At 49.9% G+C, this 26869-nt stretch overlaps 6 protein-coding genes across 6 annotated transcripts; 3 read left to right on the top strand and 3 right to left on the bottom strand.

The window, feature by feature from the left end:
* Positions 1 to 1720: 1720 nt before the first annotated feature.
* Positions 1721 to 3256, top strand: KRP23_2390 (uncharacterized protein; the record flags this gene model as incomplete). The annotated part of the gene is made up of 1 exon (XM_067887122.1): positions 1721 to 3256. The coding sequence occupies one exon, from the start codon at positions 1721 to 1723 to the stop codon at positions 3254 to 3256; it is 1536 nt and encodes a 511-aa protein (XP_067749737.1).
* Positions 3257 to 9030: 5774 nt separating this feature from the next.
* KRP23_2391 (uncharacterized protein) lies at positions 9031 to 10289 on the bottom strand (the record flags this gene model as incomplete). The annotated part of the gene is made up of 2 exons (XM_067887123.1): positions 9031 to 9071; positions 9179 to 10289. The coding sequence occupies 2 exons, from the start codon at positions 10287 to 10289 to the stop codon at positions 9031 to 9033; spliced, it is 1152 nt and encodes a 383-aa protein (XP_067749738.1).
* Positions 10290 to 10771: 482 nt separating this feature from the next.
* KRP23_2392 (uncharacterized protein) lies at positions 10772 to 11984 on the bottom strand (the record flags this gene model as incomplete). The annotated part of the gene is made up of 2 exons (XM_067887124.1): positions 10772 to 10817; positions 11140 to 11984. The coding sequence occupies 2 exons, from the start codon at positions 11982 to 11984 to the stop codon at positions 10772 to 10774; spliced, it is 891 nt and encodes a 296-aa protein (XP_067749739.1).
* A 1976-nt stretch (positions 11985 to 13960) lies between these two features.
* On the top strand, positions 13961 to 15169 carry KRP23_2393 (uncharacterized protein; the record flags this gene model as incomplete). Its single annotated transcript, XM_067887125.1, has 1 exon — positions 13961 to 15169. One exon carries the CDS (start codon positions 13961 to 13963, stop codon positions 15167 to 15169), a length of 1209 nt encoding a protein of 402 aa, XP_067749740.1.
* A 2601-nt stretch (positions 15170 to 17770) lies between these two features.
* KRP23_2394 (Arylacetonitrilase) lies at positions 17771 to 18790 on the bottom strand (the record flags this gene model as incomplete). The annotated part of the gene is made up of 1 exon (XM_067887126.1): positions 17771 to 18790. The coding sequence occupies one exon, from the start codon at positions 18788 to 18790 to the stop codon at positions 17771 to 17773; it is 1020 nt and encodes a 339-aa protein (XP_067749741.1).
* Positions 18791 to 20908: 2118 nt separating this feature from the next.
* KRP23_2395 (Retrovirus-related Pol polyprotein from transposon 412) lies at positions 20909 to 22916 on the top strand (the record flags this gene model as incomplete). Its single annotated transcript, XM_067887127.1, has 2 exons — positions 20909 to 22784; positions 22864 to 22916. 2 exons carry the CDS (start codon positions 20909 to 20911, stop codon positions 22914 to 22916), a joined length of 1929 nt encoding a protein of 642 aa, XP_067749742.1.
* Between the last annotated feature and the right edge of the window lie 3953 nt (positions 22917 to 26869).

Below are 26869 nucleotides of genomic sequence, written 5' to 3' on the forward strand. Positions count from 1 at the left end.
CAAACCAGCCTTCTTGCGTGCTCAGCAGGAAAAAGTCACTCATGACGCCCTGATCGACAAGAAGGAAAAGCAACAATACGCGGTGGAAATTTTTCGCGCCGTGCGCCGATAGCCGCATGCTCTCTTGGACGTATACGGCAGCTTCTTGGATTCGAACCCGTTCGGACATGTGGTCACAGCGTTCGGCAAACCTTCTGCACGATACAAAGCTTCTTCTCAAAGTGAAGCCTCTGACGAGAATGAAGGCGGTGCCAGTGACAATGTACCAGTACGACATTCGATATCTAAGGTCTCCTTTGTCTTTTGCGAGATCTTCTCCATTAATGTCGTAGGTACCCACCCCGTCAACTTGGATGTAGGCTGTGTTGTCTTCTGTACAATACGTTCCGGTTCCCTCCGCATAAATCGAGTAGTATCCGATGCTGCCGTGGTAGAAATTCATTTCAAACGGGAAACTTTTGTCAGCACAGCTTGATGGCGTGTGTTCATGCGGTATTGCCGCACGGTTCAGGATGATGTAGTTTCCGTGCGCATTGTATTCTGGTACAGTAAAATGGCAAAATATTCCATCTTCCATGCGATGATAATGAGTTGGGCTTGCGTTCCATCGAGCACCAGCAAAGAACATGACGGTGGCTGGGCAGAATTCAAGTAAATCTGCTGTCTCCACTACTGCATCCGGAGAAGCGACTAAGCTTTCAGAAATCTTGTGTGGCGTCACAAACTTCGCGAAACCACGTAGCTGAAGAATGAACGATCCCAAACCCAAGCCAGCCCACACGACCATGACACTTCGTATTGCAGGTACTCGAGTCCCACGATTTCTTCGATTCCTTCGCAATTTATGGATGCATCTGCCGTCGGGAACACTTAGGGTGGTGCTACAATTCGTTGTGCCATCGATCGACATGAAGGAGAAGACTGTTCGTGCCTACAACCAACAATAACCGTTGCCGCAGTCCCGGCAATTCAGGTTCATCGCGTCGAGATGTTAAAATACTTCGGTAGAAAAAGCTCGTCCAATTGTTCGCATAGAACGAAATTGTAGTCAAACATTGGAATTGAGGATCCTTATAAAAGAAAGAAGTTAGGGCACCTTGTCTGCAGTGCTGAACGATGGCCGCATGACAGCTGCAGAGACCTTTATCATCTTTAAAGTAGGGGAGTACATAGCGAGCCAACTTGTGCAGCTTTGATAGCAAGACCGTTAGTTAGTGACAGACCACAACATGAGGAAAAGGGCGATCAACCAACACTTTTCACCAACAGCGTTCACAGTTGGCTTGGGATCGAAGAGGAGTGAAAGCATTCATCATAGACAGAGGGCTAAGACCAAAGAAGCGACATTACTGCTGCGTGGCGGTTGTCAAGAAAGGTTTATACTGATACTGTAGACTTCAGGTGCAGCATGCAGAGATCGAATTTCCAGATCGATTTTCTTCAAACGTCATCCCTCCTTGTTTGCTCCTTGAAGTCTTTCGTTACCAAATTCGAGCTGCAAAAGTTTGAGAGACCACGTTTGTGTCTATCATCGTGCAGCGAAGCCGTTTTCTCTCGATAAGTGTCAGTGGCCCGGTATTTATTATTATAGTATTTGTTTACTATTACCGCCCAACTAGTTTTACAGAACCAGGAAATCTGTTTACCGGTATGTTGATAACATCGTATCCGATTTCGTGAACCAATCACATCCCTTGATTGGTGTCAGTTTCTCTGAATAATGGGTCATGCATCTTCCAAGAGCTCTGCCGGTCGTTCGCCACGAGGTCCCAACACGACGCCCAACGTCAATGGCCTCTTAAGCGTAATAGCTGGCCGTCCTCCGCTCGTCTGCACCTTTTACTACGAAGCTCAAGTGTTCACGCAGCAGATCCAATTACCACTACTGTACGACCGTCCACCGTCAGATTCAAATGGCACGACGCTCATGGACCTGGAAATGCAGTTGAGGGACAAGCTGCAATTGCCCACAGGATCCAGTGTATTCGCCGTTGTGCCGGCCGATGAACTCTACAGTCCCCCGTACCCGTTGGTGATGATCAACATCGTGGCTGCAAAACTGTACGCACGCATGGAAGCGGCGAGAGTTCCGGTACTGCACTACGCTTTGGTAGTGAGGAATATGGCACTGCTCAAACAACCGTTGCCCATGGGGGACGCCTGCGAGTCGCCGTTTTTTGCGGTGAACGCATCGACGTTGGCATTGTCCACGAACTCCATCGCCCGGACATTGGCACGACGGAGATTTGTGCAGAATTTGCAGAATTTCGGCTTTGCCAGGTTAGAGGTGACGCCGGAACAAGCGAATATTCCCAAAGTTGCGTTTGAGAAGGTGAGGAAGTGGCTGGTGGATCAGTTGGAGCTGCCCAAGGAGAAGAGATGGTTTGACTATGTGGATGTGAGCAACCGCGAAAGCGGTGACGAGAATGAAAGTAATGCCAGTGATAATTTGTATACTTCGCATGCGGTGGTGTCACGTGGACGACGTGTGGGGTTTAGTTCAGATCGCAATCGAGAGTACATGCAACTACGTCTTCCTATTGCTGCCAGTGGCACACCATGGCCTCCTGCCTGCTTCCGAGACAGCGAAGAGAACAAAGAATTTGCAAACGAGCTGCTGATACTTATGGAGCTACTTGATGATATTTCGAGGGACTGCATGAGAGCGGTGTGTGAGATTCTCAATATTGACGAGCGCTGGTTGTTTGAGGAGCTTCTGGATGATCGAACGCGTCCGACGGACACATTTGAAGGGCCTAGAGATACGAGCTATCAGTATGGCGCGTCGGTGCTACGCATCTACAGCTACCGCAACAAAGGTATGGGGAGAGCAGAAGTGGACCCGAATGACCATTCTTGCGGCGTGCATGCTGATCTTGGACTGGTAACAGTGTCGCCTTTGGCTACTGTTACGGGGCTGCAGATGTGGAATCTCGAGCGCATGCTCTGGGCTGACGTGGAGAAGAGCGCTACATCGCTCCACTTTTCCGTTTTTGCTGGGGAGACCCTTGCACTGCTTACCCACGGCGTCATTTCAGCACCTCTACATCGTGTGCCACCCATTTGCGTTGACATGGAGTCTGAGCGCCGAATGTCTATGCCTTACTTCTTACGCGTAAAGCCTGATGCTTGTGTAAACCCGAAAGCTCCAACTGCTGAGCAGATCAAGTGCCGCGACTTCATGGAGGACATCCTTTTCAAGAAACGTCCATGGCGTCAAGAAAACTCTAAAACTCCGTCACCTCCTGATTATTAATTGACATCGTGCTGCTAGCCAATTCATCCTCGTGGCCCGTGATTCCTGTAGTCATTCATCATTTATTTTCAGGCTGCTTCGTGGTCAAGCGCCTACGCCACCATTCGGCCACATCTGCTAGGTAAGCCTCAGCTCTTTTAGCTACGGAAGAAGCTCTTTTTCCTCGCCGTCGCCATCGTGTCATTCTAATAGACTGCAGGATTTCAATGTCACTCGGCTGGAATCCAGTCTCGCCCATTGCTTTTACAATTTCTTTCATCTGAAGCTCAAGACCACCGATATCATCCTGTTTGTTCGAAGTATCGAGGTATTCACGAGCACGTTGTGTAGCTGGCATGTATGCTTTTTCTAGCTGAGTCAATTCATTTCCATCCAGCACTAGGATTCCTCGAAGTTCCTGCGCACGCCAATCCTCCCGTGTCATCTGCATCCATTCCGACATCACTCGTAAGCCCGTATCCGAAGGAAGAGCAGTTCTAGCAAGTATTCTGCCGCATGCAGCGGCTCGGATTGCAGGTTGGTGCTTCTGAAAGTGATGATCTAACACACGCTTCACTGCTTTGCGCTCCGCCAAGACATCAGAACGACAGCGGCGTTGAGCTGATAATGGTGTCGTTTGCGAAACTGGGTGATCGTCTTTCACTGAATCGCAATGCGGGTCATCAAATTCGTCGGGCTTTTGTACTGATAAATTCTCAGCCAAGCCAACCTCTCCAGAGTTTTTGTCTACTCCATCAACGTCAGCTTGTGATGATTCGCAAGATAACACTTCTGCGCTGATCTCTTGTTGAGGTAGCACCTCAGGAATGTATAGTTCTAGGCACAACGAGAGAGCACCATTTTTTCTTCGAAATACTAAAAATTGCGCAGCGAGGGCGGCCACTTTTCTCCATTCTTCAATCGTGAGAATCGCCGATTTGTTCCGCCACTGTGCTTCAAATTCTGATGATATCGATTCTAGGAATCCCACGTTCACGTTTTCCTGGCTGCGCTGATGAATAAGAGACTGTAAACTGTGATAGTCACAGTCGACAAAGTACATTCGTTGGGTTTGCAGATTGCGATAAGAGAAAATGATGCAGCGCGGTTTTACCACGTTGTCGATCTCCACCCGAATGCCTTCCATCTTGAATACATCATTATCTTTACATCCAACGCAAGGAATCTGAATAGTGTATCCGTCAGAATCATAGATGCCCAGCACTTGATGCATTGTTCGAGGACTGGCAATTGAGACTCGCCAATTCACTGAACTGTCTTGTAGACAATCTTTATGAAGCCTGAAAAGATGTCTCATGCATTTCGTGGCACTTTCACTGTCAAGAAGTTCGAGGCTACCACGCTTCCCGAGCGAGATTTCCAGTTGCCGGAAGTCAACCGAGACAGAAGTGACCATTTGCTTCTCCTTTTCCATCTCATCAGGATCATTCAACAGTGAATCAACGCACATTCCTTCACTGATACGACTACGTTTTACAATTCTCGCGACTCGTAGTCGTTCAATAGCGTACTGCTTCCAAGGCAGATACTTAGTCGATCGTACTGCGGCTGGACGTTTAAGACAATCTTCTTGGTCGGGCACATCTGAATTTAAAGCTAAGTCCGTGAAAACTACAGAACAATCCATTAAGCGCTGGTACCAACCGCTACCAACTTGTAAAGGCCAAAACAATGCAGGTCCGTATACGTCCACGTCTCCTGTCAACCCGGCAGCACGCGAGTTGAGTTCTGATACTTGCCTTTTCGTAGAAGAATCTCGTGGCATTATTTGGTACACAAGCACGCCGTAGGGTACTCTTTGGTACGTCAAAGCTCCACTGGTGTTCGAGGTGCGTCGCCCAAACCGAGAACCAGAGATCTGTTGCTGTCTCCATTGATGCTGAAAAAACGAGCGCAGTTGTTTCACCATAATTCGAGCATGGTCCACGAAAGAAGAAGCTGCCAATGGGGACCACGTTGGCATATCTGCAAGAAATACTTCTTGGACTGGTTCGTTAGTATTGCACGGAATCAAAACTCCAGTGTTTACGACACCGGTCGTTGGCATATCTTCGTTTGCAACCACTGACACTACTAGTTCATCGTGTTCCACGCCAGCGCTAGTGGCTTCATGATCATGCTTGATTTCATCACCTTCGTTTTCGTCATTCGTCACAGACTTAGTTGCCTGACGTGTCAAGAAACTGCAAAACTGAATAACTCTAGCTTTGTGCATTCGAAGGTCTTCCAAGCCATATTCGCTGCGCTCAATCTTCTCAAAAGTGGCTTCGAGGTTAGCCTGTGTTGCTTTCAGCTCGTTCTCCCATCGTTGTAAACAGGCTTGAAGAAGGCTAGAAGCTACAAGAACCGGACGCCAACAGTCAAACGGAAGAGCCAACGAGATAAACTGTGCCAAGTCCGTCGTCGTAGCAGAAACCCACAAATGAAGGAAGCCCAAAAACATGCAGCCACTGTCTTCATGGATCATTAGAGCGGCGTTTGCTGCTGCTAACACTCCTTGGATACCGATATTTGACTGTTCATCAGTTTTAGCAGCTACCCGCAATTCCGAGTGAATTTGCCGCCATTGATCAATCCATTTTGTTGCTGTCGCGTGGAGATCCGAAAGCCTTTGCCATGTAGTCGAGATATGCTCTTTAGCTGACTTCATCAAAGTAGAAATATCTAGGCACAGACTAGTATGATCCTCCTGCTCCATTCCTGACCAGTTCTCTCGCTTCCGACGCTCTTTTGCCTCCGTTTCAAGTTCGCCGCGTACTCGAGAGAATAAAGTGTGCGCTTTAACGAAGAAATCCATTCGCATGTACGGGAGTTCCTTCTTCCAATGTTGTGTTTGAGATGATGGGCCTGCTAGAGCTTCCACCCAATCGATCGTTCCGACATATTCCTTCTCTAACGCAAACGGAAGCCGCGAATGACCAATCAGTGTTAGCTGATCAAACTGTAGACTTGAAAATGCTGCTGCATCAACTGATGATGCCCGACGTGCTATTTCAACCTCTGTTACAGCAGGGAGAGGATTTCGCGGGCTTAAATCAATCCACCGGTTTAGTATTCGGAAGCTTTCTCGTAAATGAAGACCAAATACAAGAGGAGATGTCCCCGAAGTAAGCATTTCTGGGTGCTCCAACATTTTTTGGAAACGTAGGCGGCTGCAAATCCACTCGTACAATAACTTCCTGTTTCGTCGAAGTAGCAGCGAGGAGGAAGACGTTTCGAATCTTGATCGTACGCCAGCCGCCGAATCAGCTACCATAGCGCTCGTTTTCAGAACTCGGTGAAGCCCTTCGCGCTCCAGCAAAACCTTATACGTGATCTCACTTTTCAAGTCGTATCCAGCGACGAAAAAGTCACCCGAGCTGTCCTCAGTAATACTAACAAGCACCTTCCTGTTTTGAATTCGGAGAACTGTCTGATAGCGTTTGGAGCGCATTTGGTTGGGAAGCCCGTGCTCTATTTGTACATCTTCGCATTCATCGTCGCGCTGGTAAAATCTCACATACTTTAAGAGATAAGTCAAGAGTGTCGGAGCGTACGAGTTTGACTTCACACAACAGATCCAAAGCCGAAGCATCAGGGGTTTACCGCTCAGAATGTCAAGCACTTGGCTCAGCGGCATCACCAATCTAAAGAAATTGCCACTTGCCGTGTGATAAATAGCAAACGTCAAGTCGCCCCAGTTTTCATACACAACCACGACACACAAGCGTCCATTGACAGATACTCCTTGGCGTAGAATTTCGTCTCCTTGTCCACACTTGCGGCCGGTTTGCAAATCGCGCATTACTCTGCTGGACAGAAATTGCGGAGATAAGCGACGCAACGTGTGATAGAATTGTAACTTTTGCAGTGTAAACACACCCGTAAAACGATCCAGCATTGTTACCGATAGAAGTATGTCTGCTATCGATCGACACGCGCTTCTCTTCGATTCTGTGGAGTTTTGCCAGATTTTCCTCCCATCTGGTCCTGTTAGGAGCTGCACGAGTTCCCATTCCAGAAAAATGTTGTGCACTGAGCAGTCTACAGGGTCGTATGCAGTCACCCAAAAATCTCTTTTTGCGTATGCACTGTGATTGCCACGTTCAACAAGAGGCCACATGCTGGCGCTCACGATCATTCGTCGAGTCTTTGTGTTCTGTTTCGCTAGGTTCGATAGAACCAACGTACGTGTCCGCAAATGACTCAGTCTTTGACGAAGACCAGGAATGTCAAGTCGAAATGGGATCATGCCATGCCACACGGGGCTTTGAATGACTAGGTTACGGCGAGTTGGTACATGATAGCAATCTCGGAGCGTCAAGAAACGGCCACAAAGTTGCTCCATAAATCTTTCCACGCGTGTTTTAGCTGTCGTCTCAAGCAAAATCGCCTCTTCCATAGCTTGGCTCTCTCGCTCAACCAACGGAAGCCAGAGGCGATTATACTCTTCTTGGGCGTGTGCCCCACGAGCTTGGGTATACTGGTCATTGTATGTCGCCTGAAAATGAGCTACCCGAAGACGCTCCACTTCCTGGTGCACTTCCTCCAAACGCTTCACCAACTGCCGTTTTTCAACAATGAATCTCCAGTCGTTGGCATTTTCAAGCGGGTCCCATGCTTGAGCTTCGGAAAATGGGCGTGACGCGAAATTCAAAGCCTTTTTCGCGTTGCCGACAGAAACAGCATGAGCGTACTTCGTTCTATCCAACAAAGCCACATTTTTATCAAGTTCCACCATCAAAGACTTTCGAGTTTGTGTTGCTTCGCTGTTCATACGCCTCCAGTTTGCTAGATTATTCGCCACACAGTCTGCATTCTGTAAACAAAACGTTGCGCTTTTTGAAGCCACGGCTGCTGCAAGCTGCTTCGTTTCCATATCCATGATAAGAGGGCATAAATCGAATGTAGGTGATTGCGGGTAGAGATGTGAGTATGACTGAGACGAAATCAACTGCTGTAGTTGTGGTGTGTCCAGTCGTAGCCGATAGATCACATTATAAGACGAGCTATACGCGCGAATCAACCAACTCTCGCTGGCGCCGCTGTTATCCTGCACATTCCCACCGTTCAAAGTGCACGTGCACACCCCACACAATACCTCAAACCTGTTATCTCGAGATTGGTAGTGCGCCTTAACGTGAAACCTTCGCGCACAACTAGTGCAGCAAAATGATGGCAGCAGGGTACGCTTAGGTGCTGGAGGATTTCGAGAACTTGTGTCGCAAAGCTGGTGATGGCGGAGTGAGTGGAACATTATCGTCACAAGCTCTCCGTTCATCATTACGACACGAGTGTAAACTGGCGTGCAAATGGTCTTGTATGCTCGTCGAATAGCCACAGCACGTACACCGATATCATAAAACGTTTTGGCAACAGTAGCGACCTGATTTGCGTAAAACACGCGGAGTTTACAAGCAAAGCGAAGAGCCTTTCGTGTGGCTCGTGCCCTGTGTCTACCAAGAACGCCACGAAACCATCGTTGTACGACTAGTGACATGGTACACCACGAATCGTATCGTTGGAGCCGTTTGGTAGCATTGTTCACCTCCAGCTGGACAACATCACCTCGAACACTTTGTCCAGCTGCAATGAGCTCGGTGAATTTCGTACGAAATGGAACAAAGTACAAAGGAATCTTGTTTAGCTGGCGTAGTGCTGACAGAACTTGTTGTCGCCTATGCACCATCTCTTTGCCAGTCTGTTTCAGCTTCTCCTCAAACAAAAAGTGGAGTTGGTTAGCTCCACGAATGGCTAAGCTAGCCCATTCGCCTACGTCTGGACGGCACCAAATATTAGACTGTCGTAATGCCAGCGGTGGGCGTTCCTGTAAAATCTTAAGCGCAGCACAATGATCCCAATACAAAGCTTCCACCAACCGATACTGCGGAGCGGAAGCGTCCTGGTTAGTCTTGGACGCGGTTAAACTGTTACTTGACGTACGTTGTCGCGATAGAGATTCAGCGATCAACTCAGGTTGATAAATCTGCAGCTCCTGAAGAAAAATCCGCTGCGCTTTGAATATTCGGCCGCGATCGAGTGCTTCATCGTCGATATCATTCATACTAAGAGAGTCGGGAGATTCTCCTACCCGAGGGGCTGTGGGCGTTAGAAATGTTGTAAAGACGGCAAGATCGGGATCTTGAATAGGTGTTTTAGGCAAGAGGAAGATGTTTCCACGCATAGGGAATGTTTCATCTTCAATGCCACGACCATTGTTTAGCGCTGCTTTTAAAGGCAGCACATCATCCAGAAAGTCCAAGTCGTTTGCCATTTTCATGATGTAGTTCACGCCAGTGCCATAGTAGAACGGTGGTATCCATTCATCAACTGACGTTGAAGATGAGGACGCTAGCTGCTTCGTCTTGCACTCGATACAGAAACTCGGGCCATCTTTTTCACTTTCCACGGCAAAATGTTTACCACATGAGCGAAAAACATTTCGTCGACGTGGTAAATGTTCGACTGTGGTGTTCAACAGACGGGCCTCGGAAGCTGCGTGTTCATCGTAAGCGCGTTCGGCTTCCTCTTGCGTGGCAAAGTAACCCAGATATACGATGTGCTGCTCTCGTTTGCCGTTAATGTCTTCCGAGCGTCGGAAGCGCTTGACTTTGGAGACGAAAGCCTTGGACCCCTTGTAAAGCTGTTTCCCTGTCTCCAGTGTTATCGATGAAGACCACCCTAGTACCAGGGCCTCTGTTTGGTGGCTCTTAGTGTCCGTGTTTGAAGCATTGGTATCCAGTGTATCTACTTTATTGAATGCGTTTGCTGTCTCCGTCGTGCTGTCATGCCGCGCAAAACCAATCTTTCGAGCGTGTTGCCGCCAGCGGTCGATCTTTTCCAGAACCTTTACAGTCAAAAAGCGAATACGGTTTAGTTCTGCCAGCAGCTTTTTCTTAGCTTTCTCAGACTCCGCACGCAAGTTCTGCTGGTATTTGACCATGCACTTGCGACTCAAGTGATGCACACGATCCATCTGTCCTTCACGCTCAATGATAACTGTTAGCACATTTTTCTCGAGCCACGATTCCTTGGTCTGCACCCAGGTTGTCATTTCTGCTTTCTCCTCCAATGAAATAAAGTAGTGCCGCTTCAAGCAACCAAGTCCTATCCCATTCATCGGTGGCTCACTTGCTCCAGACATCACTTTGTCAGCTCGACGTCTTGAACAACGTGTAAACAATACCCACTCTCGACACAATGACGCACTCAATTCTGGGCGGGACTTTGCAACGTCGCTGATACCTTTCACTTCTCGAGATTCTTGGTTCATGACACTACTGCCATCCTGCTTCATGGCTTGTGGCGTATCGGCCATTTGAGCAGAATCGGTAGTGCTACAACTTGCAAGCATTCGGCGATTCCTTTCAATCGACGCGTTCATACTCAACCACGATCCAACGCGTTGCATTGACCGGAAATCATGCTCATCCTTCTCAATGGAAGCAAGTCCACTCGGTAAGACATCACTGGATTTTGTCTTCGTTGCCAGCCTTGAGGTATTCTCCCTTCCGCGCAGTTCCTCATCAGTAACACTTAAGCTGGCTGATTCGGGTCGCGCTGTTTCGCCACCATGTAAGGCCTGCGATAGTGTAGACAACACAGGTACGCACTTCCGAAAGAGCTCGACGCCAGCGGATGACTTGAATCGTCTGACGTGGTCGTGGACTCCACACGCAACATATTTGCCGTTCAAATGTCCAGCACCAGCCCCTCCCACAGTCCAAGTCTGCATCCCGGATCTGACTGGCGCAAGTCCTGGAGCTGGAGGTACACCATGCATTGAGCAGCACATCCAGCCAGCCGTTGGCGGACAATCATTGCTCAGTATATCCTGCCACTGATCTTCATTCTCCACGGGCTTGCTGTTCACTTCTGACCCAGCAATGTAGTACACAACGTACATTGACAGCTCCTTCTCGCTATCCATTGTGTGGTCCGGGGTTTCTTCGCGAGGTGTGAACGACAACTTTGTCGATGGAGACGCAAGGATCCATATCCATTCATACTCTTTCTTTTGACGCAGCTTTGCCGTCGTTAGGGGCGAGACTATAGGCGAGAGCACATGTCGAAGTACAGGATTAGATCGGAGCTCCCCGTACGGATCACGCAGTAAACCTTTCATCTGGCGGACAGTCTCGCGCTGCAAATCTGCTTCTTGCTGCGCTTTCTCCGCCTGCTGCTTCATCTCCATCACTTGCTGGTATCTGGTCGTGCGCTCTTCAAACTTCCACCCGCTCTCGTTCTGTGTATACGCCACCATGCGCTTCCGAGCTTCTTCTCCCAATTGTTGAGCCTCTTTGGTTGCCGATGCAACCGCCAGTTCTTTGGACGCCACTGCGTCTGCGTCTCGCACGTAAATTTCTCGAGTGAATGTGCGATGAAGAACGTTCTCCACCTCCAGGAACGGATCTTTTGGCTGAGTATTCGCCACCTTCATGCGTTCAATTTGTCGTAGCAACGGCAGCTTCAGGCGATCCATAGATGATGTCTCCGCTGCTGTTGAAGGGGCTAGAAGACTGCAATTCACTGCTGGGAGGTGGGAATCTCGTTGTGATGAGGCCAATTCTCGTCTCGCTTCGAGTCGCGCGCGGATCGTCGCCATTTGGTCCTCGAAGACGTCCATTTTGCGCTTGAGCGCCACAATCCCGAGTTTCTTGGAGGTCTTGAAGGGGTCATCGTGGACTTGGCGTCGCTCGTCTGCCGAAATCGACGCCTCTCGATCCGATTGCCGCGTCTGGCTATCCATCGGCCGCGCATTCCGTTCCGGACCCGACTCAACCGTCGCGATGGTTGGACGACACAATTTTTTTAGGATGCCGAGCAAAGTTCTGCTGCAGTGTTACCGGAAGCAGATGACGAGTACGTAACCTACAACAAGAAGCCCGAACATTGAAACTCAGCATAGCCCCCAATGTTTCCTTAGAAGGTGTATGTTACAACCTCTTCGCGGCACCCCTATTGGTATAGTTTTATTTCACTCCCAGCAGCTGGTCTTCCTTTCAGCACATTGGCTTGCTTGCTCGCTGTTTGCATTCATAAGAGTATGCATAGATTGACTCAAAGCGCAAATCTTGAGTACCTCCACTGTAGTCGTATCAGAATATGTTCATTGTGCGCGCGGAACGTCATACAACCTGGATGCGAATACTGACAACCTTCCCCGTGTGCCTATGTGGTTATGCAGGCTCGACAGCGCCCGCCTGTTCACTACACTGCCCTCGCAATTTTGGATACTTGCTGCAACCAGGATGCGAGCATTTCCGTTTCCCTCCATGAACACAGCACAAACCACGCAATTGTAGGTACTTGCTGCAATCGGGGTGCTCACATTTCGGGTTTCCTCCATGCGCACAGCACAAACCACGCATGTTTGCTTGCTTGCTGCACCCCGGATGGGAGCAGCTGGGTTTACCTCCATGGGCACTGCACAGCCCACGTCATTTTGCATGCTTGCCACAACCAGGATTCGAGCACTTTGGGTATTCTCCTTGTCGATTGCACAACCCACGCACGTTTGCGTGCTTGCTGCAGCCAGGGTGTGAAAATTCACGTTTCCCTCCATGTGCACAGCATAACCCACGCGTTTTTGTGAGCTTGTTGCACCCATGATGCGAGCATTTCTGGTTCCCTCCGTGTGCACTGCACAAACCACGAAAATGTGCTCGTTTGCTGCGCCCAGGGCGTGAGCATTTACTTCTTTTAGCACCGTGCTCAATGCATAGACCATTAAAATGTCTCTACTTGTGGCACCCTGGGCGCGTACAACAAAGGTGGTCGCTGGTAGTGCGCCGCCTCTCCGCAGGCCAGTCTTCTGTGCCCGCCTCCACTTTCGTCTCCGGGCTAGATCCAGAGGCTTCGTCTTCTCTTTCTTTTTGCTCCTCTCTCCCAGCTCCGTCTTGTGTCTCCGAGACCTGCGGCCCCCCTTGCAGTAGCTCGACCATGGATTCATCACCACAACGGTCAGCTTCAGCCATTGGACTCGCAAAATCCGAAGTCGTGGCAGACACTCGGGCCATTTCGTCATCTCTTGGCCAGTGACCTCCGGCGGTGGGTCTGTTGTCCTGCGTCCTCGCCGACCAGAGCAGGATCAACTTCGACCAGGAACCGGCGCTGGCCATGCTTCGTTGCTTTGCAATTGCTGTTTTTGATCTCGTACTTGCCACTGGCGGCGGTGGTCGTTTTTCTTCATCTGCTGACAGCTCGAAGCTTGTCAAAGATGCCTGGGGCATGGATGGCGATCTGGACCTGGACGACTCGCTGACGATTGATGACGGAGCGCTGGGCATGGACTACTTTGCCTTCAATTTGCTGAAAAGTCGCACGAATGTAGCGATTGGTGCGCGAGGCGAAGCAGAGATCGATTGCCTGGGGTTCGAGGCACGGGCGGAGGGTTGTCGAAAGCTCTCCCCAGGTGTGTTGCGCCGGTCCTACAGCGAATGGAGTGGGTGTTGAGCCTTGGCGCACTACATGATAGCACCCCATGCTCCGCGATGTACAAACCAGACATCCTCTATTTTGCCGTAGACAACCGAAGTCAAGCCATATCAGCCTTACCTAAATCCGCCTGCGCTATGTGCCTTTCTCTCCCATACAAACGCCAAGATGGTTTTAGGGAGAGGCGATTCTCTAGCTGCACCAGCATAACGCGAACCTCCGACCAGACGCCACTCTGCGATTCCACGACCTATAGCCCCCACCCGCGCTCCTTCACGCTCAAGTGCCATGCCGTCCAGCGTGCGTGCGCCGCGCCGCGCGAGCGAGGAAGACGCCGCGTCCACGCAGCCCTGTACGCCACCGCTACCCGACGCCAAGCAGCAGGAGCCCGAGCAGGAGCAGGAGTTCGAACAGGATGCGCACATGCCTGGCACGCCGCCCATGGACGCGCAGAGCCGCCGCTTTTGGGGGGAGAAACCCCTACCGCCAAACCCTAAAGAGACCGAGGCGCGGCGGCTGCAGGAGCAGGAGAAACTACAGCCCGAAGAGCGACGCGCGTTGCGTCATCGCGCCGCGCGCGTCACTCAGCGACTCGTGCGCTGCTTCCTAGCGCGGTGCCAACTGTCGCGCCGGCTCAGCGCCGTGGGGCGTCCTGTGGAGCTGCAGATCACACGCGTGCAGGGCCTGGAGATGCTCTGCGACTTCCGCAACGTGGTCTCGGTGCTGTGCAACGTGCGCGTGCTCAAGAAGCCGTTCGGGCCCTTCATGTTCCACTTCTCCACGGGTAAAAGCAGCAACGTGAACCTGCCCACGTGGGATGACACGTTCCTGGTGCCCATGCTGTCCAGCAAGTGCGACATCGTGACGACGCTCATTGGCGTCACGACGACGGGCCGAATGCGGTTCCTAGGCCAGGCAATAGTGGCCTTAGAGCCTGGTTGGGAGCACCACAAGACGGCCAGCGCACCTCTAGGTAAATGGAAGTTCCCAGTCGAGGAGTCCATTGTGGGGCTGCACCGCTTTGTGCAAGGCACAGTAGAGATGGAGATCACGCCCATCTCGTCCCGCATGCCGTGCAAGTCGGGTCAGTTCCTCCTGGCGCCGCCTATTTCCACGCGTCCGAGACGGTCCTTCTCCTTTTGGTCGAGACAGGTGTCATCCAATGGAATGCTGGCGTCTCCAGCGCCGCTCACGCCCAGGACGCCCGCGAGTGCCTCTCCCGGGAGGAAGACGGTCGTTACGCGCTGGGGCGTGCTCACCGACACGACGTTCCACCTCTTCGACAACACGACGGCCAAGCTGCTCATCAGCCTGGACTTGGCCAAGCTGCAGGTCATCAAGTCGAACGCGCAGCCCAAGAGCGACCCCAGCAGACTCTTCCCCGTGAAGCTCTACGCCAAGGGAACCATGTACGTGCTCTACGTGTCGAGCTACGCGCTGCAGCAGTCATGGGAGTACAAGATCAACCTGCACCGCCGCCAACTGCTCATTCCGTAGACGACCATGCTGGGGGGGTTGTCGTGAGTGAATGGATGAATGGATCAATCGTTGTGTATTTAAGCGTGAAATACTAGTTGAAATCGGCATGAATTCATTGTTTCGGTCAACGAGCTGTTGCGGGGAATCAGTTGGTGACCAACGTACCGTGTGCTGCGAGATACTTCGAAGTATGAACTTGAGCACTGACGTTTCAAAGCGATGAATACAAGTGAAGCATGCGCCAGCCCCAGAAGATATTTCCCCTGCGATGTCTATACTGATCCTCTTGTCGTCGCTGCGAACACAAGTGTCACGACACGACTTTCAACGACTTTGAGTCATCGGGCGCTGTCGAAAAAACGTGTGTCGATGGAGTAGTTGGTCCTTTCAAGGTGCTGGAATTCAACCTGCAATGAACCAAAGCGAGCGGACGGTGGCGCTTTTACTATGGGTAGCGTTCCCAGGGAAGTCCAAGTGCAAAATGAAGACGACTGTCAGAAGTCTTCAGTGTTCCTCAGGTTTCCGGTGCTACTACTGCTCCACGTCGATGGACTAAAGCTCGCGTCCAGCTAAACATTTGTCATACCCAGGCTGCCCTGGCATAGGGCTCGTTCATGAGAGTGGAGCTGCTCGAGCCAGTCTAAGAACTTGGTTGCGGCCGCGGCGAAAATACCACGTGATCACAGCTATACTGTGCGTTGCTAACTGCGTACGTCTTGGTGGTGACGAAAGAGGAACAATCGGTCTGATCAAGAAGGCGACAGGTATTCACTGCTTGGCGTTTGTTGGTGCGTACTGCAGCCTGCAAACTCTTGCAACTTGCAGGAATGCTTTTAGGTGGTCGGTGCTTACTTTCCCAGGATAATCGCTGACTCACAACCACAGGGAACCGATATTTTCCAGGGATACTTTTCGTTTTGGTGGTGGATGATGGTCGTTTTTGCGCAACCCACACTGTGCTATTATCAACGAGCTCGTCGATCATGATTTTGGGGTTGCTATTCGTCTCAGTCCAAGGCTCGGCGCTGTGTTGTGGCTAGGACATATAAATGCCATGTCCATGGTACAAATGAGATTGAATTGTGAAGAAATCAATTGGAATATTCGATATGTGTGCAAGTACAGCGCAGGTTGCTTCATTATTCATTACGAAAACATTTCGCTTGATTCGGTGAACGTGTTCGGTTTGGTTTTGCTCTATCCCCACAAGGTATTCGGAAGGTGTGGTGCGTCTCTGTCTAGTGTAGAGCTTTCGAACGTGGCTGCAGCAAATAGACGTCGCATAATCGAGCATGGTTTCCTTTAAGTTCTACACACTCACCACAGCAGGAAGACCAGTAGGATCAGCTGGTAATGGCGCTCCTCCTGGAGCAATAGCTTGCACCCGAGCTGTGTGAATGACCCGAACGAAGTCTTCGACATTCTGCCACCCAAATATTACTGGCAGATTCTCGTTAACAGCGAGCTCCATGATCTTCTCGTAGAGATGTTACTCTCCATTCGCCTTCAAAGCATCTTCGAGCAGGGCAGTATTTCTTGCGTCATCGATCTCGCTAGACCCTTCCTTACCACGCACCGATCCTGACATGTCAGGCGTCAGCTCAGGCATCATATTGTTCTTCTTGATCCTTGATCTCTCTGTCTTTGCTTCTCGAGCCTCTCGGAAACGGGAAAGGAAAGTATTGCATACATTAGCAGGCGGGCTGATTGATGTTTCTGTAGACGGACATGTAGAAATCAAGCATACTACTCAAACTCTTACGATATCTAGCCTGTCTTTTGCGAGAGCTGCTACGTTGATATCGTAAGTATCAATCCTACCTACTCGAATTTAGGCCGTGATGTCTTCAGTACAATATGTGTACGGTCCCCTCCACGAAGATAGCTTCACTTTGAGAAGGTGCTTCGTATCGTGCAGTAGGTTTGCGAAATCCTGTGACCGCATGCCCGAGCGGGCTCTAATCCAAGAAGCTGCCGTATATGTCGAAGAGAGCATTCGGCTATCGGCGCACGACGCGAAAAAATTCCACCGCGTGCTGTTGCTTTTTCCTTCTTGTCGATCAGGGCGTCATGAGTGACTTTTTCCTGTTGTGCACAGAGGTTCACTTGGGCGTATTCAAAATTGATTCTCCATGAAATGATCTCGTCACTCCTCAATTGGGAGCCACAGAACTAAAGCGACGAAGTCGTGGCGCGCCGTCAACCCCATTTTGCTTCGGAAATACCAAGTGCTCATAGTGGATTGTTCGCTGTACGGTGTTACCGCTCGAACACCTCGACGAGACGGTCACGGCGGAGTCAAAATTTCTGTACTGTTTGCACCGGGTCTGTGAAGGCATTGACTGAGTATTACCAAGTGACGGGCAAGTTCCTGAACGCGTGCCTGCCGAGATGCCGTGATAGACTAGAAGCGACGGCCGCTTGTTTTTGATGGTTATTCAAGCCGATCTGGCATAACCTTTATGACAAAGTTGAAGTGGAAAACGACAGCTCAAACAACGTAAGACAGGGCTACGATTTAAACGGGAAGTTAGAAAATGGCAAAGCATTCCCCAAGTGTGCCAAGCTCCAACTGAAGGCTTTACGTACCAGAGGTGGCGCCGACTATGCTATCCGAATTTAATCGCAGCTCGATTCGCTCGAGGTCTCGATCTTCTCAAACTTGAGATCAGGCAGGCCTTGGTAGTCGACGTGCTTGCGCTCACGGGCATCGACGCCAAGCCATAGCATATCTGGGCGACTGTAGTGACCGCAGCTGTCCACCAGTGTACGCGCGGCAATGATCAGCGACTTGTCTAGATCGGCAAATACCAGACCTTCCTCCGTCTCCGGGAGCCACTCGGACAGCCGGCGACCATCAGGGCCGTAAATGGCCGAACACCCTCCTCCAGGTGTATGACACACAGGGCCATTCTGCGTCCCCAGTAGGTCGATACCCCGTTGCGACACAACAGCAGTCGTGTGCATCACAAAGCACCCACCCTCAAGAGCATACTGCCGTCCAGCGTTGTGGCTGCCTTCGCGGCTCATACCCCAGTGGCCAGGGTCGCCTTCCTCGAACGGGTCCAAAGATGGCCACGAGCTCACGTGGATCTCCTCGTGCTGCAGGAACGTGTGGTACTTGAGCAGCGGCTGAATGTGCTCCCAGCAGTTGAGCGCGCCGACCTTGCCGATCGGCAGCTCCACCACGTTCATCAACGAAGAGCCCGAGGAATCTCCGAACACGGTGCGCTCAACGTGCGTGGGCTTGAATTTGCGACGCTTCATGAGGATGTCGCCCGTAGCTCCGGAGATTGTCGCTTGCGCCATGTACAGCGAGTTGTGGTGGTTCTCGGAGAACCCCAGCACGACGTTGATGTTGTGCTTGGCTGCAGCAGCTCGGATCGTCTCCATCTCGGGGGAGTCGACTTTGAGCGAATTGATGATGTACTTGACGGTAAGTTCTGGTTCCACCGGCCGAGTCCAGATCCATCCTGGGTAGCCCGGGATGAAGCACTCCGGAAACGACACTAGCTGCGCGCCTCCTTGCGCAGCGTCAGCGATCAAGGAGCACGTCTTCTTGACGCTGCCTTGCAGGTCGAGCCACTCGGGTTCAGCCTGGACTGCGGCCACGCGGACGATTTGTTGAGGTGGAGCCATGCTGCTTTGAACGAGGGTAATTGAGGAATGGTCAAGTGAACAATAGCATTACTGGCAGGAATTCAACCACGCAGGGGGCGATGGAGATGGAGCGACGGAATGGCCAATGGCCCCTTCACTCGCCCGCACTCGTCACTAAGGTGTCAAACCAATAACGTCTCGAACGAGGTTGCCGACGCGGTACGGCGATGGTGCTGCGGATCCCACCGCCGCGCAAACAGGTTGAAATCCGTGAAGCGGCGCGCAAACACGATAATCACAATGTTGACGCTTCCCGTCTTGGTTTGTCAGTGCAGCAGTACAGAGATCTCTCTCAATAAGCGCAGGGGGTCACCTAATCGACGAGGTGCACTTATTGATAAGCGCCTCTGTAGAACGTACTTGTACGCGCTCTATTATGGATGGTATCAACGTGAATAACATTTGCTACGAGCTCTCCGCTCCAACTTGCCATATCCACACGTGAAACTGAAGGTCTGCAGCGCTACAAATCTGTTAGCATTATTACGCCAGCGATCCCAGCAGGGACAAGTTGTCCCGGACGACTGTACATGCAACAACTAGATCCAATGAGCCGTGCTCCGATAGCTGTGACGCAGTTGCCGTCAGCGGCAGGTATTGCCGCAACTACAACCAATCTGGTTGAACAATAAATTTTCGTATGCATGTCTACCAATATCTGAATGGCGCAAGATATTCAAGGATAAGAACAAGAATCTGATACGTCCGATAATCATTAATTTGATTGGTCTAAATCATCAAGATTTGATAATATCCAGTATGGGAACTGGATTTTTGATGAAACTACAACTACGTGGATATTTTAGACAAGATCATTGGTAGAACAGATAGCAGCTGAGATTAGAGAAGGATAGGCTTTAGGGTAGTACACTAGTGGTCTCAAGGACATCCGTAAAAGCAAACAGCTCAATCTCAATCACTTCTCAATTTGCTTTCAATAGCAACAACCCCTCCACCAACCTCGTCACCTGCCTACCCAAGGACCGCACGCCGGACACGCCAAGCAAGACCTTCCTCGGCGCAAGACTGTTACATAGTAGCACTTGCCGTGTCAAGCTTCGATTCAAGCTTCGGTTCAAGTTCAAGAGTTCAAGGCTAGGGTACTTGTGGCCACATAGTGGGAAGCGAGTATCCTGTGACTATTAGTGCGAGCCACATCGTGGGGAGCACTAGGTTGCGAAAGGGTTGTCTTTTAGCACGAACGTTACGTTCAGTGGCTAGTCGGTGTGGTTGTGAACCAGTGTGGTTACTCGATTGGTACTCCTTCTGTGGGTCCGCGGTTTAGTGCTTTCACTTTGTGAATCCCTGTCCCGCCTCAGAAAACACGGAGAATAACTTCCTTTCGGTATACCTACTTGGTCTTACTTGATCTACATCCATTGCTACTGCAACTGTTTCAGTGTGCATTGTTGCATGGGTAAACGAAAAACTCGCGAGCCCGAAGAACCGTTCGTCAACACCACTAAGGTCTTAACCGATCGCCATAAGGAGCTTGATAAGCTTCGAAAGGACCTGTGGTTAACGACGGTAAAGCAACTTAAGGTTGTCAAACTCATCCGAAACGAAATTCCGGATTGTAAAAATTCAAGTGCGAGGAACGTCGTTCACGAATTTTCGGAACAGCTGAAACAGCTTATCGAGCGTACCCAAACGGTTTTGGAAGGAACATTCGACCACTCCGTCCAACTTTACAAGAAACGTAGACTGTAAATAAGAATTTAGACAGTTCCGTTTTATTTTCAAAGGCTTTATTTTAGGGTTTCGGTAGTATATATAGTGACGGCGCTGAGAAGTCCGGTTGATATGACCCAAAGAAGAGGTCGTGCAACTGAGCGCCCGTCCCCGAACCCTAGACCTCGTCAACAGAGCAGAATGAGCTCTCCGAGTGACAATGAAGCCACACGCCCGACAACACGTTCCAGAACACGCACGCAAGCACAACCGAATGGGGCTAGTGCCGATAATGAGGCAAATTCGGCCGCCCCCGCTGCAGCAGCTGCGCAATCAAGTCATGGACCCGATACGATGTCCATGCAGCAGTTACTAGTGTATCTTACACAGCAGCAACAACAATATCAAGCCCAGGTGCAAGCCCAAATGCAAGCCCAAATGCAGCAGGCTAACGAGCGTTTTGAATTCCTCGTTGCATCAAGAGGCGAACACAAGAAGAAGGACCCTCCTGTGTATGAAGGGAAGTACGGCGAAGACATTGAGCTATGGATCTTCGCTACTGAACAGTACTATGCCAACAAGCGTCACATAATGGAAGCTGATTCGTCAGACTTTGTGACGCTAATCTCCAGTAACTTGGGCAAGTCCGTGTTGAATTGGTACCGTGCCTTTATCACGGATTGTGAGCGCATGAGCGTTCACCAAACATGGTCTCTGTTCAAGCGTCAACTGCGTACACGTTTCCGACCCAAGGACTTCGAGTATGATCTTCGCGAGCGGATGTTTCACTTAAAACAAAAGGAAACAATCCACGAATATGTCTCTAAGTTCCAAGACTTGTTGTCTCAAACTGAATTAGAGATAAGTGAACTAGAGAAGCGTTTCTTTTTCCAGAATGGACTACGGGAAGAAACCGCGAAGAAAATCAAAGAAGAAAGTCCGAGTACGCTTCAAGACGCTATGGAGATTGCCTCTAACTTCGAGTTTGCACATTACTCGGGTAAACCACCTCGCATTCCGTCCAAGTCATCGCAGTCACCGGCCGAATCCGGTAAACGTTCAATCAAGCCGACATCGCAGAAACCAAAGCGATTCGAGAAGAAGAAGAACAAGAATGATGACTGGACGAAAACAGCTACATGCAATAACTGTGGCAAAGTTGGCCACATTTCCCCGCAATGTACCGCTCCAAAACGTAAGGAAGCAAATAGGTACATCAGCGGCGCACTGTATGCTATCTTGGAAGCCGAGGCTCATGCGTACAAAGAAACGGGTCAAGAGAGATCCGTCACCATTTTCATTGATAATGGATGCAGCTTAAATGGCGTATCTGAGGAATTGGTGAAAACGCTTGGGCTGGATGTAACCGAAGGCGAGTTGATGCAGGTCGACCTTGGTTATGACCAAGTGGTACACCGTCCGCGTCGAACCGTGGAGATGAATCTGCAGCTACCAGGTTTCCCATTGACGTCGGGAACCTTCCAAGTCATGCCCGTTCCAGAAAACAAGGATGTTATTCTGGGCATGATGTGGCTGCGAGAGCAAAACCCGGATATCGACTGGAGTACAGGGCAGGTCACACCACGCATCAAGATGGAGGATGAGCAAGATGCTCAACTAAGACTGCCTAAGCAACGCCCAGCTAGAAGAGTCGCTGGACAACGCAGATCTCGTATCGACCAAAGTCGCGAGATTTTCAACCACTATCGGCAGCATGGCCACAAAGGCCAATATGGCAAGACGCGACTTATTTCAGCTCAACAATTTCTAAGAATGTTGCGTCATGACAAGGACATTGAAGCAATCTTTGTCATCAATCCGCATGACTCTGAGAAGGCAGAACGCTTTAAGAGTCAAGGATGGGAGGCACTTAAGGATAATCCAGCGTATGATATACTACGCAAGTATGCGGATACTGTTTTTCGCACGGAACTTCCAAACGAGACGCCTCCTGTACGAGAAGGGATCGAACACGAAATCCTTCTCCAGCCTGGTACCACGCCTATTTCGGTGAAACAATGGCGCCAGAGCCCTGATCAGCGCATCACAATTCAAGATTGGACCAAAGAGATGGTTCAAGCGGGCATTATTCGACCAAGCACGTCTGCATTTTCCGCGCCGACGTTCTGTGTCAAGAAGCCTGTTGGATGGCGCATTGTGCACGACTATCGTCAGCTAAATCTAGCGACAATTTTGCCGGCTATACCAATGCCGCGCAAGGAGGATACCTTTGATGCCATGGCGGGCAGTCATTGGTTTTCGTGCATGGACCTACTGTGGGGTTACTACCAAGTTAAGCTACGTGAATCGGACATACCGTTTACAGCTTTTTCGACCCCTGATGGTCTATTTGAATACCTCGTTACTCCAATGGGACTCAGTGGTAGTCCCGGAACATTTAACCGTCTTTTACAGAAAGTCTTTAGGGACTTAAGAGACGTGATGAGGATCTATTTTGACGACATCTACGTATTCACCCCGAGTGAAGATGTCGCAGAGCACCTTGAAGCTTTAGATCGTGTGCTCAAGCGATGTGAAGAACAGCAACTTTACATCAAATTATCCAAGTGTCAGTTCTGTGTGGACGAGATTCCATGCCTAGGAGATTTCGTCGGACGAAAAGGAGTCCGAATGGATCCAGACAAGGTTCGCATCATCGCAGAATGGCCTGTTCCCAAGACCAAGAAGCAAATGGAGAGCTTCTTAGGAACTACGGTCTATGTGTCCAGATTCTGTAAGGACTTTGCACAATTTGCAGGACCACTTCATGACAGCATCAAGGGAAAGCGTCCACGAGAGACTATTGAACTCTCGGACGATCAACTCAAGTGCTTCAAAGAGCTTAAACGCCGGTTAGCCTCACCACCAGTTCTCGGCCTTCCTGACTTCACAAAACCTTTTGGTATTCGCATGGACGCCTCGAATTTTGCAATCGGGGGAGTCTTGTTTCAAAAGGAGGGAGGGCTAGAGCATCCAATCGCGTATACTGGCCGGAAGATGAAGCCAGCAGAACTAAACTACCCTGTTCGAGAACAGGAGTTGCTCGCGATCATGCATGCTCTTCGAGTATGGCGTGTGTATCTTCTTGACCGACCGTTTACGGTCGAAACGGATCACAAAAGTATTGAGATGATTCTGACTCAGAAGACTACAAACCGACGCGTTGCACGATGGTTCAATGAGCTTGCTGAATTCCAGCCTTTGTTCAAGTGGATTCCCGGAGAAACGAATACCGTGGCTGATGCATTGTCACGAAATCCAGAGTTTGAACTGAAAGCTGCTCAAGTAAGCTTACAAGAGCTACTGGAAGCAGCCAAGAATCGTGAAATTGTGGCAACGATTGTACCAAACAAGGTGACAGTGGCCCAAACGGCGAAGTCGATGTATTCGTGGAACAAGGATCTACAGTGGATCATCAAGAAGCTGAAGCAAGGGGATGAATTGCCTAAATACTCCTTACAGGATGACATTCTTTTCTATCAAACTGCGGAAGACCAGACTCCACGATTGTACATCCCTGATGACGAAGATCTGAAGAATCGAGTCATTTGCGAGAATCACGATGCAGTAGCAGCAGGACACCCAGGGTTTTATAAGACCTATTTGGCAGTACGCGAGAAATACTACTGGCCGAAGATGATGAAGTACATCCAGCGCTATGTCAACACATGTGAAATGTGTCAGCGCAACAAGGCGAGACAAACCAAGCCGCCGGGACTACTTCAACCACTAGACATACCTTCGGGTAGGTGGACAGACATCTCAATGGATTTTGTAGTGTCACTGCCTGTCAGCACCAAAGGTTGCGATGCGATTATGGTAATCGTTGACCGGCTGACAAAGCGAGCGAAGTTCGTTGCGACGAAGACAACGGACAACACCACAGATATCGCTAACGTGTTCATGAAGAATTATGTAAAGGATCACGGTTTACCCAAAACCATTATATCCGATCGAGACACCAAGTTTACGTCCAAACTTTGGCAGAGTATTGTGAGTGCGCTTGGTACGCAGCACAACTTGTCATCGGCTTTCCGACCCCAAACAGATGGACAAACGGAACGGACAAATCGATTTATCGGAGATTATCTTCGAGGTGTCGTCAACCCAGCTCAAAATGACTGGGATGAATATCTCCATTTGGCAGAAATTGCCTACAACCGACGTGTACACTCCACGATTCGAATGTCGCCGTTCGAAGCGGATCTAGGATATGTCCCCTACATGCCAGACGATGTGGCATCAGATCCGGAGTTTAAGAAATTGGAGAAAACAGCGCAAGAGTTTTTACTTCAGCAAGAGACTCTACTCAAGGTCGCACAAGACCGTATGAGCGAGGCGCAGGAGCGTATGAAGTATTATTACGACAAGAATAGACTTGTCCAGAACTTCGAAGTCAACGACATGGTGCTTTTAGACGGAAAGAATTTGGATATCCGTCACAAGGGGTATGCCCAGTCGAAGAAACTCGCTCCACGATACATTGGACCTTTTCCAGTGATAAAGAAGATCTCAAAAGATTCCTATGAGTTGGGATTATCGAAGGGATTAAAGTTGCATCCTGTGTTCCACACATCATTGCTGAAACCGTATCGCAAGGACCCAAAGCGAAGGCAGCAGGTGAACAAAGTCGTGTTAGCCGATGGAACCGAAGGACAACTCGTTGAAGCGGTGATTGATCACCGCATGTACAAGGGAAAACCGCAGTACAAGATTTGGTGGCTAGGTGAATTCAGAGCTGATGCAACCTGGGAACCCATTGAGAATCTAAAGCAGATTCCTGGGCTCATCGACCTCTATTGGAAATCCAAGAAGCGACCGAAGCCATTTTCAAAATAGGCGTCTTCTTGAAGGGAGGTCATGTGACGCAGTTGCCGTCAGCGGCAGGTATTGCCGCAACTACAACCAATCTGGTTGAACAATAAATTTTCGTATGCATGTCTACCAATATCTGAATGGCGCAAGATATTCAAGGATAAGAACAAGAATCTGATACGTCCGATAATCATTAATTTGATTGGTCTAAATCATCAAGATTTGATAATATCCAGTATGGGAACTGGATTTTTGATGAAACTACAACTACGTGGATATTTTAGACAAGATCATTGGTAGAACAGATAGCAGCTGAGATTAGAGAAGGATAGGCTTTAGGGTAGTACACTAGTGGTCTCAAGGACATCCGTAAAAGCAAACAGCTCAATCTCAATCACTTCTCAATTTGCTTTCAATAGCAACAACCCCTCCACCAACCTCGTCACCTGCCTACCCAAGGACCGCACGCCGGACACGCCAAGCAAGACCTTCCTCGGCGCAAGACTGTTACAATAGCAGTGTCGACGACCTCGCCATGTTGACCCCACAAAACGCAAGTCAACGCCCTCTGCACCACATCGAAAGTGTGGGAGCTCTCATGTAAATGAATCGATGCAATATACCTCCGAACCTAGAAGCATCACTATGGTTTGATTAACGCGGGCATCCGTTGAGCATGTACACCCGAAACGTAAATACCCAACGAATTTCTAAGCGCCAAACCGTTGCCACCGGTGGCATATTCGTCTGATTTGCTTCACCAAGGAGGATCACCGCCATCTGTCGTGATGTTGGCGCGCAAACACTCGAGTTTTGATGAAGTAACGTGCAACCATTACTACAAAGCAACAAAAGGCAAAGTCGCCAGCTCGCTGGTATACGCGCCTGTGGCCATATACGAATTTGCAACAACGTTCGCATTGCTCGAAAGTTTCGCCCCACTCTACAGCCTCCACACAGCAGCGCCAATTATGACAGACTCCTCGTCGACAGCGCACTCTGTCTTCGTGGTGCTCACCATTTTGTCATCAATTTTCGTACGAGTATCTCCATTCCCAGATTTCTACCGGATCTACAAAACGAAGGCCACCAGCGAAGTCGCAGTCCTACCTGTCATTCTCCTCGAAACAACCTGCTGCGTTCTCGCGATCTACGGGTACCTGGTGAACAATATTTTTCCTTTGTTTGTGGTCGCGGTCTTTGGTATTTTCACGTCCGCCGCGTTCATCGGAATTTTCTACAAGTGGACTGAAAATCGCGCAGCCGTCCGTCTCATTTTTGGAATCAATTTGCTCGTCGTCGTGCTAGTGGTCGTTTACACTGTTGCCGCTTTGACAACAAGCGTTACCTCTCAGTCACGGAGCGGGGTGAATAGGACTATCGGGTGGATCTCAGTTGGTGTGTCCATCGGAATGTTTGGGTCACCCCTCGCTACCATCAAGAAGGTCGTGCTAACCAAGTCTGCTGCGTCGTTGCCTTTTACGATGTGCCTCACAAACGCCATCAACTGTTTGCTTTGGGTTGTGCTGACGCTTATCGAACCGGACATGTTTGTGATGATTCCGAATGTTG

The sequence above is a fragment of the Phytophthora ramorum genome, assembly GCF_020800215.1.
Source record: "Phytophthora ramorum isolate Pr-102 chromosome Unknown Phyram_PR-102_s0002, whole genome shotgun sequence".
Classification (NCBI taxonomy): domain Eukaryota; phylum Oomycota; class Peronosporomycetes; order Peronosporales; family Peronosporaceae; genus Phytophthora; species Phytophthora ramorum.